This window comes from Littorina saxatilis, linkage group LG14 (genome assembly GCF_037325665.1).
Source record: "Littorina saxatilis isolate snail1 linkage group LG14, US_GU_Lsax_2.0, whole genome shotgun sequence".
In the NCBI taxonomy this organism is placed as follows: Eukaryota; Metazoa; Mollusca; class Gastropoda; order Littorinimorpha; family Littorinidae; genus Littorina; species Littorina saxatilis.
This window is the reverse complement of record NC_090258.1, coordinates 2,337,605-2,354,987: the sequence shown is the minus strand read 5'-3', so window position 1 is coordinate 2,354,987 and position 17,383 is coordinate 2,337,605. Positions and strand designations below refer to the sequence as shown.

Genomic DNA, 17,383 nt, shown 5'->3' with positions numbered 1-17,383 from the left:
ACACCCGTCTATTGCAATTCAATTTGTCAGCTAACACTTTCCTTCACACCCGTCTACTGCAATTCAATTTGTTAGCTAACACTTTCCTTCACACCCGTCTACTGCAATTCAATTTGTTAGCTAACACTTTCCTTCACACCCGTCTATTGCAATTCAATTTGTCAGCTAACACTTTCCTTCACACCCGTCTATTGCAATTCAATTTGTCAGCTAACACTTTCCTTCACACCCGTCTACTGCAATTCAATTTGTCAGCTAACACTTTCCTTCACACCCGTCTATTGCAATTCAATTTGTCAGCTAACACTTTCCTTCACACCCGTCTACTGCAATTCAATTTGTCAGCTAACACTTTCCTTCACACCCGTCTACTGCAATTCAATTTGTCAGCTAACACTTTCCTTCACACCCGTCTACTGCAATTCAATTTGTCAGCTAACACTTTCCTTCACACCCGTCTACTGCAATTCAATTTGTCAGCTAACACTTTCCTTCACACCCGTCTATTGCAATTCAATTTGTCAGCTAACACTTTCCTTCACACCCGTCTATTGCAATTCAATTTGTCAGCTAACACTTTCCTTCACACCCGTCTATTGCAATTCAATTTGTCAGCTAACACTTTCCTTCACACCCGTCTATTGCAATTCAATTTGTCAGCTAACACTTTCCTTCACACCCGTCTATTGCAATTCAATTTGTCAGCTAACACTTTCCTTCACACCCGTCTATTGCAATTCAATTTGTCAGCTAACACTTTCCTTCACACCCGTCTATTGCAATTCAATTTGTCAGCTAACACTTTCCTTCACACCCGTCTACTGCAATTCAATTTGTCAGCTAACACTTTCCTTCACACCCGTCTATTGCAATTCAATTTGTCAGCTAACACTTTCCTTCACACCCGTCTATTGCAATTCAATTTGTCAGCTAACACTTTCCTTCACACCCGTCTATTGCAATTCAATTTGTCAGCTAACACTTTCCTTCACACCCGTCTATTGCAATTCAATTTGTCAGCTAACACTTTCCTTCACACCCGTCTATTGCAATTCAATTTGTCAGCTAACACTTTCCTTCACACCCGTCTATTGCAATTCAATTTGTCAGCTAACACTTTCCTTCACACCCGTCTATTGCAATTCAATTTGTCAGCTAACACTTTCCTTCACACCCGTCTATTGCAATTCAATTTGTCAGCTAACACTTTCCTTCACACCCGTCTATTGCAATTCAATTTGTCAGCTAACACTTTCCTTCACACCCGTCTAATGCAATTCAATTTGTCAGCTAACACTTTCCTTCACACCCGTCTACTGCAATTCAATTTGTCAGCTAACACTTTCCTTCACACCCGTCTACTGCAATTCAATTTGTCAGCTAACACTTTCCTTCACACCCGTCTATTGCAATTCAATTTGTCAGCTAACACTTTCCTTCACACCCGTCTACTGCAATTCAATTTGTTAGCTAACACTTTCCTTCACACCCGTCTACTGCAATTCAATTTGTCAGCTAACACTTTCCTTCACACCCGTCTATTGCAATTCAATTTGTCAGCTAACACTTTCCTTCACACCCGTCTACTGCAATTCAATTTGTCAGCTAACACTTTCCTTCACACCCGTCTATTGCAATTCAATTTGTCAGCTAACACTTTCCTTCACACCCGTCTATTGCAATTCAATTTGTCAGCTAACACTTTCCTTCACACCCGTCTACTGCAATTCAATTTGTTAGCTAACACTTTCCTTCACACCCGTCTACTGCAATTCAATTTGTCAGCTAACACTTTCCTTCACACCCGTCTATTGCAATTCAATTTGTCAGCTAACACTTTCCTTCACACCCGTCTACTGCAATTCAATTTGTTAGCTAACACTTTCCTTCACACCCGTCTATTGCAATTCAATTTGTTAGCTAACACTTTCCTTCACACCCGTCTACTGCAATTCAATTTGTCAGCTAACACTTTCCTTCACACCCGTCTATTGCAATTCAATTTGTCAGCTAACACTTTCCTTCACACCCGTCTATTGCAATTCAATTTGTCAGCTAACACTTTCCTTCACACCCGTCTACTGCAATTCAATTTGTCAGCTAACACTTTCCTTCACACCCGTCTACTGAAATTCAATTTGTCAGCTAACACTTTCCTTCACACCTGTCTATTGCAATTCAATTTGTCAGCTAACACTTTCCTTCACACCCGTCTACTGCAATTCAATTTGTCAGCTAACACTTTCCTTCACACCCGTCTATTGCAATTCAATTTGTCAGCTAACACTTTCCTTCACACCCGTCTACTGCAATTCAATTTGTCAGCTAACACTTTCCTTCACACCCGTCTATTGCAATTCAATTTGTCAGCTAACACTTTCCTTCACACCCGTCTACTGCAATTCAATTTGTCAGCTAACACTTTCCTTCACACCCGTCTATTGCAATTCAATTTGTCAGCTAACACTTTCCTTCACACCCGTCTATTGCAATTCAATTTGTCAGCTAACACTTTCCTTCACACCCGTCTATTGCAATTCAATTTGTCAGCTAACACTTTCCTTCACACCCGTCTATTGCAATTCAATTTGTCAGCTAACACTTTCCTTCACACCCGTCTATTGCAATTCAATTTGTCAGCTAACACTTTCCTTCACACCCGTCTATTGCAATTCAATTTGTCAGCTAACACTTTCCTTCACACCCGTCTACTGCAATTCAATTTGTCAGCTAACACTTTCCTTCACACCCGTCTACTGCAATTCAATTTGTCAGCTAACACTTTCCTTCACACCCGTCTACTGCAATTCAATTTGTCAGCTAACACTTTCCTTCACACCCGTCTACTGCAATTCAATTTGTCAGCTAACACTTTCCTTCACACCCGTCTACTGCAATTCAATTTGTCAGCTAACACTTTCCTTCACACCCGTCTATTGCAATTCAATTTGTCAGCTAACACTTTCCTTCACACCCGTCTATTGCAATTCAATTTGTCAGCTAACACTTTCCTTCACACCCGTCTATTGCAATTCAATTTGTCAGCTAACACTTTCCTTCACACCCGTCTATTGCAATTCAATTTGTCAGCTAACACTTTCCTTCACACCCGTCTATTGCAATTCAATTTGTCAGCTAACACTTTCCTTCACACCCGTCTACTGCAATTCAATTTGTCAGCTAACACTTTCCTTCACACCCGTCTATTGCAATTCAATTTGTCAGCTAACACTTTCCTTCACACCCGTCTACTGCAATTCAATTTGTCAGCTAACACTTTCCTTCACACCCGTCTATTGCAATTCAATTTGTCAGCTAACACTTTCCTTCACACCCGTCTACTGCAATTCAATTTGTCAGCTAACACTTTCCTTCACACCCGTCTACTGCAATTCAATTTGTCAGCTAACACTTTCCTTCACACCCGTCTATTGCAATTCAATTTGTCAGCTAACACTTTCCTTCACACCCGTCTATTGCAATTCAATTTGTCAGCTAACACTTTCCTTCACACCCGTCTATTGCAATTCAATTTGTCAGCTAACACTTTCCTTCACACCCGTCTAATGCAATTCAATTTGTCAGCTAACACTTTCCTTCACACCCGTCTACTGCAATTCAATTTGTCAGCTAACACTTTCCTTCACACCCGTCTACTGCAATTCAATTTGTCAGCTAACACTTTCCTTCACACCCGTCTATTGCAATTCAATTTGTCAGCTAACACTTTCCTTCACACCCGTCTACTGCAATTCAATTTGTCAGCTAACACTTTCCTTCACACCCGTCTACTGCAATTCAATTTGTCAGCTAACACTTTCCTTCACACCCGTCTATTGCAATTCAATTTGTCAGCTAACACTTTCCTTCACACCCGTCTACTGCAATTCAATTTGTCAGCTAACACTTTCCTTCACACCCGTCTACTGCAATTCAATTTGTCAGCTAACACTTTCCTTCACACCCGTCTATTGCAATTCAATTTGTCAGCTAACACTTTCCTTCACACCCGTCTATTGCAATTCAATTTGTCAGCTAACACTTTCCTTCACACCCGTCTACTGCAATTCAATTTGTCAGCTAACACTTTCCTTCACACCCGTCTATTGCAATTCAATTTGTCAGCTAACACTTTCCTTCACACCCGTCTACTGCAATTCAATTTGTCAGCTAACACTTTCCTTCACACCCGTCTACTGCAATTCAATTTGTCAGCTAACACTTTCCTTCACACCCGTCTACTGCAATTCAATTTGTCAGCTAACACTTTCCTTCACACCCGTCTACTGCAATTCAATTTGTCAGCTAACACTTTCCTTCACACCCGTCTATTGCAATTCAATTTGTCAGCTAACACTTTCCTTCACACCCGTCTATTGCAATTCAATTTGTCAGCTAACACTTTCCTTCACACCCGTCTATTGCAATTCAATTTGTCAGCTAACACTTTCCTTCACACCCGTCTATTGCAATTCAATTTGTCAGCTAACACTTTCCTTCACACCCGTCTATTGCAATTCAATTTGTCAGCTAACACTTTCCTTCACACCCGTCTATTGCAATTCAATTTGTCAGCTAACACTTTCCTTCACACCCGTCTATTGCAATTCAATTTGTCAGCTAACACTTTCCTTCACACCCGTCTACTGCAATTCAATTTGTCAGCTAACACTTTCCTTCACACCCGTCTATTGCAATTCAATTTGTCAGCTAACACTTTCCTTCACACCCGTCTATTGCAATTCAATTTGTCAGCTAACACTTTCCTTCACACCCGTCTATTGCAATTCAATTTGTCAGCTAACACTTTCCTTCACACCCGTCTATTGCAATTCAATTTGTCAGCTAACACTTTCCTTCACACCCGTCTATTGCAATTCAATTTGTCAGCTAACACTTTCCTTCACACCCGTCTATTGCAATTCAATTTGTCAGCTAACACTTTCCTTCACACCCGTCTATTGCAATTCAATTTGTCAGCTAACACTTTCCTTCACACCCGTCTATTGCAATTCAATTTGTCAGCTAACACTTTCCTTCACACCCGTCTATTGCAATTCAATTTGTCAGCTAACACTTTCCTTCACACCCGTCTAATTGCAATTCAATTTGTCAGCTAACACTTTCCTTCACACCCGTCTACTGCAATTCAATTTGTCAGCTAACACTTTCCTTCACACCCGTCTACTGCAATTCAATTTGTCAGCTAACACTTTCCTTCACACCCGTCTATTGCAATTCAATTTGTCAGCTAACACTTTCCTTCACACCCGTCTACTGCAATTCAATTTGTTCAGCTAACACTTTCCTTCACACCCGTCTACTGCAATTCAATTTGTCAGCTAACACTTTCCTTCACACCCGTCTATTGCAATTCAATTTGTCAGCTAACACTTTCCTTCACACCCGTCTACTGCAATTCAATTTGTCAGCTAACACTTTCCTTCACACCCGTCTATTGCAATTCAATTTGTCAGCTAACACTTTCCTTCACACCCGTCTATTGCAATTCAATTTGTCAGCTAACACTTTCCTTCACACCCGTCTACTGCAATTCAATTTGTTAGCTAACACTTTCCTTCACACCCGTCTACTGCAATTCAATTTGTCAGCTAACACTTTCCTTCACACCCGTCTATTGCAATTCAATTTGTCAGCTAACACTTTCCTTCACACCCGTCTACTGCAATTCAATTTGTTAGCTAACACTTTCCTTCACACCCGTCTATTGCAATTCAATTTGTTAGCTAACACTTTCCTTCACACCCGTCTACTGCAATTCAATTTGTCAGCTAACACTTTCCTTCACACCCGTCTATTGCAATTCAATTTGTCAGCTAACACTTTCCTTCACACCCGTCTATTGCAATTCAATTTGTTAGCTAACACTTTCCTTCACACCCGTCTACTGCAATTCAATTTGTCAGCTAACACTTTCCTTCACACCCGTCTACTGAAATTCAATTTGTCAGCTAACACTTTCCTTCACACCTGTCTATTGCAATTCAATTTGTCAGCTAACACTTTCCTTCACACCCGTCTACTGCAATTCAATTTGTCAGCTAACACTTTCCTTCACACCCGTCTATTGCAATTCAATTTGTCAGCTAACACTTTCCTTCACACCCGTCTACTGCAATTCAATTTGTCAGCTAACACTTTCCTTCACACCCGTCTATTGCAATTCAATTTGTCAGCTAACACTTTCCTTCACACCCGTCTACTGCAATTCAATTTGTCAGCTAACACTTTCCTTCACACCCGTCTATTGCAATTCAATTTGTCAGCTAACACTTTCCTTCACACCCGTCTATTGCAATTCAATTTGTCAGCTAACACTTTCCTTCACACCCGTCTATTGCAATTCAATTTGTCAGCTAACACTTTCCTTCACACCCGTCTATTGCAATTCAATTTGTCAGCTAACACTTTCCTTCACACCCGTCTATTGCAATTCAATTTGTCAGCTAACACTTTCCTTCACACCCGTCTATTGCAATTCAATTTGTCAGCTAACACTTTCCTTCACACCCGTCTACTGCAATTCAATTTGTCAGCTAACACTTTCCTTCACACCCGTCTACTGCAATTCAATTTGTCAGCTAACACTTTCCTTCACACCCGTCTACTGCAATTCAATTTGTCAGCTAACACTTTCCTTCACACCCGTCTACTGCAATTCAATTTGTCAGCTAACACTTTCCTTCACACCCGTCTACTGCAATTCAATTTGTCAGCTAACACTTTCCTTCACACCCGTCTATTGCAATTCAATTTGTCAGCTAACACTTTCCTTCACACCCGTCTATTGCAATTCAATTTGTCAGCTAACACTTTCCTTCACACCCGTCTATTGCAATTCAATTTGTCAGCTAACACTTTCCTTCACACCCGTCTATTGCAATTCAATTTGTCAGCTAACACTTTCCTTCACACCCGTCTATTGCAATTCAATTTGTCAGCTAACACTTTCCTTCACACCCGTCTACTGCAATTCAATTTGTCAGCTAACACTTTCCTTCACACCCGTCTATTGCAATTCAATTTGTTAGCTAACACTTTCCTTCACACCCGTCTACTGCAATTCAATTTGTCAGCTAACACTTTCCTTCACACCCGTCTATTGCAATTCAATTTGTCAGCTAACACTTTCCTTCACACCCGTCTACTGCAATTCAATTTGTCAGCTAACACTTTCCTTCACACCCGTCTACTGCAATTCAATTTGTCAGCTAACACTTTCCTTCACACCCGTCTATTGCAATTCAATTTGTCAGCTAACACTTTCCTTCACACCCGTCTATTGCAATTCAATTTGTCAGCTAACACTTTCCTTCACACCCGTCTATTGCAATTCAATTTGTCAGCTAACACTTTCCTTCACACCCGTCTATTGCAATTCAATTTGTCAGCTAACACTTTCCTTCACACCCGTCTACTGCAATTCAATTTGTCAGCTAACACTTTCCTTCACACCCGTCTACTGCAATTCAATTTGTCAGCTAACACTTTCCTTCACACCCGTCTACTGCAATTCAATTTGTCAGCTAACACTTTCCTTCACACCCGTCTATTGCAATTCAATTTGTCAGCTAACACTTTCCTTCACACCCGTCTACTGCAATTCAATTTGTCAGCTAACACTTTCCTTCACACCCGTCTACTGCAATTCAATTTGTCAGCTAACACTTTCCTTCACACTGACTTAGACAAATCATGCAAATGCAACAAGACTGAAATGCTTCTGTTCTGTTCATACCCCTATCAAATCAATAACCTAGAAGGCTCAAGTACAAAATTGTAGTAAACCACAACTTGACTGAAATACTAAATTAATTAATGTTATTGATAGATCTAAGTTTCATTGCACGTTTCGAACCTGTTTTGTTTTCGAAAAAACTTTGGGCTGACACATGTGACCGTCTCCATGGTGATGCATCGTTTTCTTTGGTCTTCAACGCTGCTAGAGTAGCACAGAGGTCAGGAACAGTGAGGCTTTTCGACAAACTGTCAACACCACCCTCTGTCAGCAGCAGCTCAGGCTGAAAACAACAACGTTCCTGACTGACTGTACACTTCCATCGCATGGTGATAATTATTACCACATACACCAACCATATTTTATCTAAGGTTGTGTTTTTGTGTGTGTATGTGTGTCTGTGCATCACTTGGTGTGTGTGTGTGTGTTTGTGTGTGTGTGTTTGCGTGTGTGTTATCAGGCTTCTTTCACCTGCTTTTGGGACTGGAATCTCTTTGTTTTAGTGCGGCAAGTATTTTCTACATGTATATATATTACCACATACTCAAAACAAAATAACACTTTGATTTTATTTTATTTTAAAAGATATTCTCACAAAGCAATATTTGATCAGTACATAAACATCATTTATCATAAGATTGTATGAAGAGTTTTCATTGAAAGAAAAAAAATAAGTACAAAAACTGTAAATGCTACGGGATTTTTGTTCTAGCATTAACCAACCTGAAAATAATGTATTTTATACATTGACTTACAAATACAATGTGAAAAAATGATGTGCCATATAAATCAGCACTGATAGAAAGTTAGAGGCCAAGAATGAAAACATACCAACTGTGTGGAAAAAAGGAGTTCTTCTGCTGTTGACCTTTTCTGCTGATCCTGTGTTGAACGTTCAGCATCAGCCCCTGAAGCAGCCTCCCTGTGTCTGTGCTGACGCCCACTTGTTGAGGTTGATACACTTCTCAGACCAGAAACCAGGGAAGATAACTGAGACACTGCTGCCAACACCTAGTTTCAGTACAGCAAAACCATCACAGATTAATGATTCTGCTCAACAGAGATTTCATTTTAAGTCTTTCTCAGCTGTTTAAGTTAGTCAAATATTATCAAAGCCACCCTCCATCTCCCGTAAACCATCTGATTACTGAGCTCCCCGAACATAGTACAAACATTAACAGCTATTGTGTTTTCAGCGTAGCAATAGGGTCCGATATTTAGACGAGACAAGTATAACGGACCCTATTGCTACGCTGAAAACATAATAGCGATTATATAGCTGTTATGACCTTGATTTGTTGTTCCAAACTTACAAAATGACAGTTTTTGCGTCGATGCGTTGATCTCAGGTTTTGATAGCAGACAAACTTCTTACGCGCATCATGTTCGCGCAGACATGCACACCGCTACACGCTTTCTGACTTTGGAAGAAAAACTGACTCCAAGTGCATTCGATTTCACAACACAGTTGTTGAAACAGCTTTTTAAGTTGTCAGTGTATGCTGTAGTCGATAGAAACATCGCCGCGTGGTACAGATGTGTAAACCGGAACCATGCGTCGGCCATTTTTCTCAATATGCTTTTGGATATTGAGAAAAATGGCCGACTTCGGCAGCAATAATGCTTTGATGATCGGGAGAGACCATCCAATCACAGCCCCCGAATTCCCCCACGTGTTCATCAGAATAGCTATATACTTCGATTTGAACTCTCACCGAACGGAAACATCCTGGCTGCTTTCCGTTGACAGTGAGACATTTTCATGATTAAAACAAATCGAAAGCCTCATTTTGGCGCAAGACTTAACTATTAAAATCTAAATTACACCATTTTGCAGCTTTTAATATATACGGAGTGGCTCCGGATTCGGAGTCCCCAGGTTCGGGCACCGGCAGTCACCAATATCTCACAAAATAGACCTTCCTATTTTTCACCTATCAGTCAGCTTGCTTTCTTAGCTCAGTCGGTAGTGATGTGCGCTAAAGATCACGAGGTCGCCGGTTCGAGCCTTGCCATTGTGGGTCCATTTTTATTTTTTCTGTAAAAAAATAATCTGTTTAAAATTATTTCCCCCCTGCATCGAGATACTTCAACAGAATCTCGCAGACACCTGCGAACGAACCGCATCTCTCGCACGGTCAGCACTCATCAGTGACAGCGCTGTTGCCGAAATACAGGTCTTTGTGAATCCAACACTGATCATTATCAATCTTTCTCCACAGTTCTTTGAATTGAACAGCGATTGGAAACTCCTACAAAAACACACAATAATGATTTACAGGGTGAGCACCAATGTGAGTGCCGGTTCCCGAGCCTGGGGGCTAGAGCACCGACACCAGCTCACCGGACCTCCAGCCATGGTCTTCGTTTGTTTGTTTGTTTATTTGTTGCTTAACGTCCAGCCGACTACGCAGAGCCATATCAGGACGAGGAAGGGGGGGATGAAGGGGGCCACTTGTCAAGCGATTCCTGTTTACAAATGCACTAACCCATTACTTGTGTCCCAGCAGGCTTTAGTAAAACTAAATTAATACCTACTGGAAGATTACCAGTTTCCAGTATGTTAAAATAGGCTTAAACACGTCACGGCCAATCCGGCCTCTCCCATAATGCAACAGAAAAAGGGGCGGGGCTTAGCAAAAATAGCACAACGCGTGGCACGCGATGTAAACACGAACAGGCCAAAGTGCACTGGGGACGCCGGGGCATCAGGGCGCTCTAATGAAATCAGCTTCAATGTTTTTGTCAATAAAAAAGCGCAAGATAGTGTCCACAAGCTCTTTGTTTGTCACTTTGTTTGGATTTCCTTCTCCCAAAAATGTTTTAACCTTTTGAACTTGGGCGTAAATAAGATCAATTTCCTCTCTCTCACCGCTAAACTGAATTTTACCATCTGGCTTTCTGTCTGTGCGAGCAGCATTTCTTCTTTTAACAGCTTCTTCAGAGTTTTACACATATTTTCGTTACTGAACATTTGTGATATCTTGCATATTGATTGCGTATCTTGTTTATATTTACAATACAATTGAACTTTCACACAGAGAACCTTTGTGTCAAAGAAATCAGTCACACAGAGAAAAACAGAATAACAATGTCAAGGCTGTAGATGTCAGGCTAGTCAAACGGACAAAAGGAAACTTAGTCTTGGTTGCTGTAACTCAGTCACCGCTATAATGGTACTTTCGCTGATATTGCAGAAAAACAACACAGAATCAGCCAAAACCGCGAACAGTAAGCAAGTTTAGTACGTCACAACGTCAATGAACAGAATTCTCGAGTCAATTTTTGCATCAGACTCTGAATAAGTGAGTGGGGCAAGCGTTAAACACCACTAAAATGAGGAGGGAAATCTTGGCGCATTTTTTGGGCGGAATACTTGAACAAACCAATCATTTTCAAACTGACCAAGGACAAAAACAGGCTTGTGAACCCAATGGTGAGGGGGGAGGGTACCTCGAAATGTGTGGGTGATGATTTCACATCACCAGTCCATTGCTGCAGTCTTAGTATAGTAGCTCCACCGACCACTGTCCCCTCCCCCCTCCCGTTCGTTCCCCCTTTCAACCCCCTGCCACCTTGGAATAAACTGCAGAAGACCATTTGCATATCCTGGATTCTTCCATTTGTGTTGCCAGGGGCGACCCAAGATCCGAGTCCAGTTGTTTCCCATCTCCACTTAGAACAAACCGAGTTTAGATTACCCCTTCCTGTTTTGAAAGTAAACTTGCCCATCCTGTGAGGCACTGTCGGGGACAGTAATTATAGTTAGCGGGACCATGTAGACGAAGTCAACGGTGATAATCTGCGTAGTGTATACGCATTCTTTGGGACAAGGTCTGTTATGCCACCCAGCGAGAGCCTCTAACACAATCAGTGTTGTCGACAGATGAAGCTCGAAGGCGGGAATACCTGAGTGTTTCACATTCCAACATCCGACGTTGATAGTAACTTAGTAAGGGCTAGGCTGCGGTCTGTAAGCTGTATTGCACTGACATCTCTTTCTGTCTGTGGAAATAAATGGCGAAATTTGATTTAACACTTCTCAACATTAACAGTGACCAGGAGAACGCAATAAGGAGACTATTTACTGAGAATCAGTGGCCATTTGAAACTCGAAGGTGTGTAATAAAAGATTCGACTTGTGTACCAAGAGGTGCTGGGCCATCATCGTGTGACCAAAGAGTGGTGTGACCTCGATACAGAGGCTGTCTCTCGTGTGTGTAGTACCGTTAGGGTGCAGACGTGGTTATCTGATCCTGGAGGCGATGGTGAAAGCGGAGACACGGGTCCTAGTACAGGGCTCTCCTCTGGGGTAGGCCAGTGCAGTGTGCCTTTTGTTTTTGCAGCCCTTGTGTGACAAATCATCGCCAGAGGTGGCTAGGTACAGGCAATTGCCACACCGCAGGAATTCCGGCGTTAGAAAAGTACTCTACAAGAAGTATTGGTCCATGCTAGACCGACGCGGTGCTTGGAATTGTGCATTGTACTTAGCGAAAAAGACGTCTTCCTTACATCAAGACAATCCAACACGGGTAAACATTAACCGAGAAATGATGCCCGACTGTGTGCTCAAATTAGTGAGAGAGCTTTATCCCAACCCCACAGGAATACCCTATCAAGGCCACAAATGGTGGTAAAGGTTAGTTGCATTTCTTTCTTCATATCCGATGTAACAAATACACATGCACCTGAGACAGCATGCTCTGGAACCAAATTGCCGCATGCCACGTGTTTTGCTATTTTTGGAACGCATGGTGTAAATCTGTGACGTCGGAGAGTGTTGACTCCGCCCTTTTCTTTGAACAAGATCCCCATTGAAATGTTTGTTTACAAATATCTTCTTTAATATGGAGAATTAACCTTATCTAAGCGCATAGGGCGGTAAATGTGTGAAAACCAGCTGTGTGAACAAAGAATCTGACACCGTAACTCATGCTTAACCGAGATATTAAAGAAAATGTAGGAGCAGTATTTGTCGGTTGCCTGCAAGAGGTTTGAAATGATTTGCCAACGCAGAAGGTCAGGCTCCTTATATACTCCTGCCGGGCCTTTAACCTATCTACTGCTGGACTTACATCAGAACACTAACAGATTAAACTATACATGAATCGCGAGACAAGCGGCAAGAGAAGAGATTTTTGGAAAAAATACAGGTGAATGAGCAAGAAGGCAGAAAAAAGAAAAGAATTCATGAAGAAAAAGAGAGCATGACAGGAAAGAGGAACCAAAAATCTACCTAACAGCAAACTAGAAAGCTCCTGCGGTTCCAAAAACAGGAGGGGCTTTTAATTTCATAACCGCAGTGCCCCACTGCGGGACCATGGTCTTCGATATATATTACATATGTACATGCATGTATGGACCGTGTGGTAGACACAGACGACATTTGGTAGCACTGACTGCCATCTTTACGGTAATGTGTACCCCTAGCACGGCTCTGCTTGGGTGGGAATGTTCTGAGCAAAACACTATGTGTTACTCCATACCCCCCGCCCTCCATGGAACTTCTTGACCCCAACCAATTGGGGGGGGGGGGGGGGGGGGGAGTTTGCCCAGTCGGTAGAGGCGCTGGCTTTAAAACCGGTTGTTACTATCAGCGTGGGTTCAACCCCCAAGTTCGGCGCGGGATGTGTGTCCCAGAGTCAACTTTGTGCAGACTCTCCTCGGTGTCCGAACACCCCCGTGTGCACGCATGCGCACGATAAAGATCCCAGGGTCACAGCGAAAGCCTCAGGCCTTGGAAACACGAATACATGCATGCAAAAATATGAAGCTCGGGTGTCCGTTCGGCCAACAGCCAATAAAGTAACCATTTCAGCACTGACCCAAGACGACCCAACCCGGTCCCTAGCCCATTTCAGGTCTCCTCTAGCAGCCGGCAGCCGGCAGCCAGCTGTCTACATCCCCCCCTGCATTTTTATTTTTTATTTTCATACAAAGCCGGGTTTTCTCGTGTAACATGCCCCTAATGGCTTTGCCGTGAGGGCGTAAAACTTACATTTTCTCGCATGTATGGACCGCCTAAGCCTACTTGGTGCCTCTTGACTTTGACTATGTCCCATTGGAATTGGGTTTTGGGGGACAATTAATTGTCCCATTGTCTTTTTCTCCTAGGCTGCAGTAGAACAACATACCAAAACAAAAACAATTTCTCTGCAATGTTGTGAGGAAGAAGATTTTTCCATAAATTGTAAACACAGAAAAATTAATGAGAGAAGCGGATTTTTAAAAGTACCGGTAATATAATATACATGTTAGGCGCGTTTGATCGATCTGCGCGATCGCGCTGCGCGTTTGGTGGATCGATCAAACGCGCACATATCGATCGATGTGTGCGCGTTTGATCAATACAAAGAATACAAGAATCGTTATAACGCGCAGCTCTTATATACTTGCGCATTTGGACGATCAGTCTCACAAATCACCATACTACGCACACACACGTCTGCTGGCAATGACCGGAAGTTATGACCGGAAGTAGGCCTATCTATAAGTGTCTAAACAACAATTTGTAAGACATTTTAAAAAAGAAGAAAAAATGGGATTATATTGTACCAAACACTTAGACTACCTCAAAGACATCACATCACAGGTATAAGCGTCGAGGTTGCACCTGATCATCCATTTCACATGTATTAGCTCATTGAGTGTTTAATTGTCCTTTAATAGCAAATGATTTAAAAGTTCAGCTGTTTTCATGAGATGTCAGAGGGATGGACAGAGATTAGGAAGGAGGGATTGGGGGGAAAGACTGAGAGACTAAGAGAGAGACTGAGAGAGAGAGAGAAAGTGTGTGTGAGAGAGAGAGAGAAGAGAGAGAGACAGAGAGCAGAGAGGGGAGAGACAGAGAAGAGAGAGAGAGAGAGACTGAGACTAAGCTCGGAGAGAGAGAGAGAGACAGAGAGAGAGAGAGATCCTGAGAGACTGAGCGACTAAGAGAGAGAGAGAGAGAGAGAGAGAGAGAGAGAGAGGGAGAGAGAGAGACTAAGAGAGAGAGACAGAGAGAGAGAGAGAGACTAAGAGAGAGACAGAGAGAGAGAGAGAGAGAGAGAGAGAGAGAGAGAGAGAGAGACTGAGAGACTGAGAGAGAGAGAGAGAGAAACATTGAAACATAGAACTTTATTACAGGAAAGATAGCATTAGGTCCGTAGGACCTTTCTTCCAGCTAGTCCTGATCTAAGCAAAATGGTTATAATCGAAATGGGAATACATAGGAACAAACTTTTTATGATGAAACGCAGACACACGCAATAATACAGTGATCGCGCTAGGTATTTTTCAAACCGGTATGACGTCATGAGCTGGCTACAAGGCTCTCACGAAAATCGGTAAGCTTCCCAAGGCAACCAGTAAAAGACAAACAATGACTTACAATACATTAAATCAATGTCAGTGATATGCGGACGTTCCCCCCCCCCCCCCCCCCCCCCCCCCCCCCCCCCCCCCCCCCCCCTTCAAAGCAACTGTCGCACAACTTGACAGTGACACATCAGCAGCCGCTGTGAGAGAGAGAGAGAGAGAGAGAGAGAGAGAGAGAGAGAGAGAGAGAGAGAGAGAGAGACTTCCGAAATAAAATAGGAAAGCAAATAGTAATCACGCAACTGGAAGACTTACTCACTAGTTACTTACTGTTACAGTTTCACTTTCGCCTAGTCTTTGTCAAAAAGTTTTCACGCGCAGAGCCAACAGCATTTCTATGACTTAGCGATTTTGAATGGTCTTCGAGAGATGAATGTTGAAAATTTCGACAACCTCTTGTGTAACCATTTTTTTGACGTGTTTTTTTGCAGTCTTCACAAAACATGAGAAAGTTCTCCCCCTCCCCCTCTGTCCGCAACCACAGAAACTCTTTGCACCATTTTTCCTGAAATCGTTTGACAGTGGAAGATGCCGATGTTGGTTTCTTTGCCGCCGCTTGAGACTCGGGCTCTGCAGATGTACTAGGCCGTGAAGTACTTTCACTTTCAGTTCCTTCATTCAAAGGCCTTATCTCACCTCTTGGGGGTAGAAAAGACAGTAAAGATCGTTGCTTCTTCATCGCAATCGACTCGCCTCGCCTCACAATAATCAACTGTATGTAGACAAAGATCTAAGCTGGTGTGAGTACGTGATTTCCCGGTATGATGCTATGTCGGCTATAGTTAGACGCCGTCCCTTATAACATAAACTGAAAGATTTTACGATGGACTGGGAACCGAAAGAAATGGCGCGAAAAGTATGATGTCTGATTTTTGACGTCATGTTTGACACCTTGACATCAAGTGTCATCAATGGAGACATAATCGCAACATTGTAGCGCTGTCACAACAAGCCATCCAAATCTCTCTCTCTCTCTCTCTCTCTCTCTCTCTCTCTCTCTCTCTCTCGTGCTGACAAACGATTTTTGTAATTACTACTTTTTATTTTACCGGTCAAACCAAATAACAATCGGTACGTCTGACCGACATCCACTTTTTTTCCGGTATTGGCGAATCTTAACCGGTAAAATACCGGAAATTACCGGTAAACGCGATCCCTGTAATAGTAATATAAGAATAAGATCATAAGAGAGAGAGAGAGAGAGAGAGAGAGAGAGAGAGAGAGAGAGAGAGAGAGAGAGAGAGAGAGAGAGAGAGAGAGAGAGAGAGAGAGAGAGAGAGAGAGAGAGAGAGAGAGAGAGAGAGAGAGACTGTTTGAAAGATTGAGAGGCCTGACAGCAAACAAATCAAAAACGTTGTTGGGGTATATTTCGGAACATTCCTGTATTTGAAACTTTTCACTTCCGGCGTGCGATGTGTGTGTGTGGTAGGGACTTACTTTGTGACAGATCGTCCAAATGCGCAAGTATAAGAGCTGCGCGTTTTAACGATTCTTGTATTCTTTGTAGCCTATTCTTTGCATCGATCAAACGCGCAGCGCGATCGCGCGATCGCGCAGATCGATCAAACGCGCCTAACATATATGTAACACGTTTTCCCCCCAGGTCATGTACGTTGCTTTCATACATTACAAGTACAACGGGAAACTCAAGACCAACGCATGCATTTTCTCTTGAGGGATTTAAAATGCAACAACAACAGCATGTAAAAAGACAGCTATATGGTAAGCAGCTACTCTACATATCTACACTGATTAAGACTGATAAAATCAGAGGATTCACCATATTATAGACTTTTCTCCACACACTCACACTGACTGAGAGAGCCGAATCCAAAATTAGAACAACAGAACCGTTTAATGAAATATTGAAAGACGTTCGATAGAATCGAAAGCAAAAAAAAATCTCCAAACAAACAAATCTACTTGAACAACAGAACCCTTCGGCATTCCAAATATTTGACGAAATAAACACAACGCAATTTCATCAGAAAACATAAGGTCGATGGAGCACACGGGCTATCTTTTGAGAAAGTCATGAAGTTTACAACGCTTTTGGAGTAAAAATGGTCAATTTCACATCATTTCTTACCTGTGGCTGAATCGTATTGTGTGCTAAGACGGAGGCCATTGTATGTGGGACACAGTCGACTTTTTACGCAAATAACTTGGCTGTTTGATGTTGTATTTTACGTAAACCTCCGCATCGACATTCGGGTAGACGACGACTTCCCACAACCCAAGCTGCCGCTAGTACGCCGTCGTTGA

At 42.3% G+C, this 17,383-nt stretch overlaps 1 protein-coding gene across 1 annotated transcript in view; it reads right to left on the bottom strand.

Moving 5' to 3' along the window:
• The window catches only part of LOC138946891 (ATP-dependent zinc metalloprotease YME1L-like), a 53,710-nt gene extending 36,337 nt beyond the window's left edge, over nucleotides 1–17,373 (bottom strand). Inside the window, exons 1-3 of the mRNA XM_070318285.1 lie at nucleotides 17,208–17,373; nucleotides 8,591–8,770; nucleotides 7,880–8,042 (exon numbers count right to left, since the gene is read on the bottom strand). Of these exons, the coding sequence (XP_070174386.1) occupies nucleotides 7,880–8,042; nucleotides 8,591–8,770; nucleotides 17,208–17,246 (382 nt within the window). The 5' untranslated portion in view covers nucleotides 17,247–17,373. The remainder of the gene's footprint in view (nucleotides 1–7,879; nucleotides 8,043–8,590; nucleotides 8,771–17,207) is intronic.
• Nucleotides 17,374–17,383: the final 10 nt, after the last annotated feature.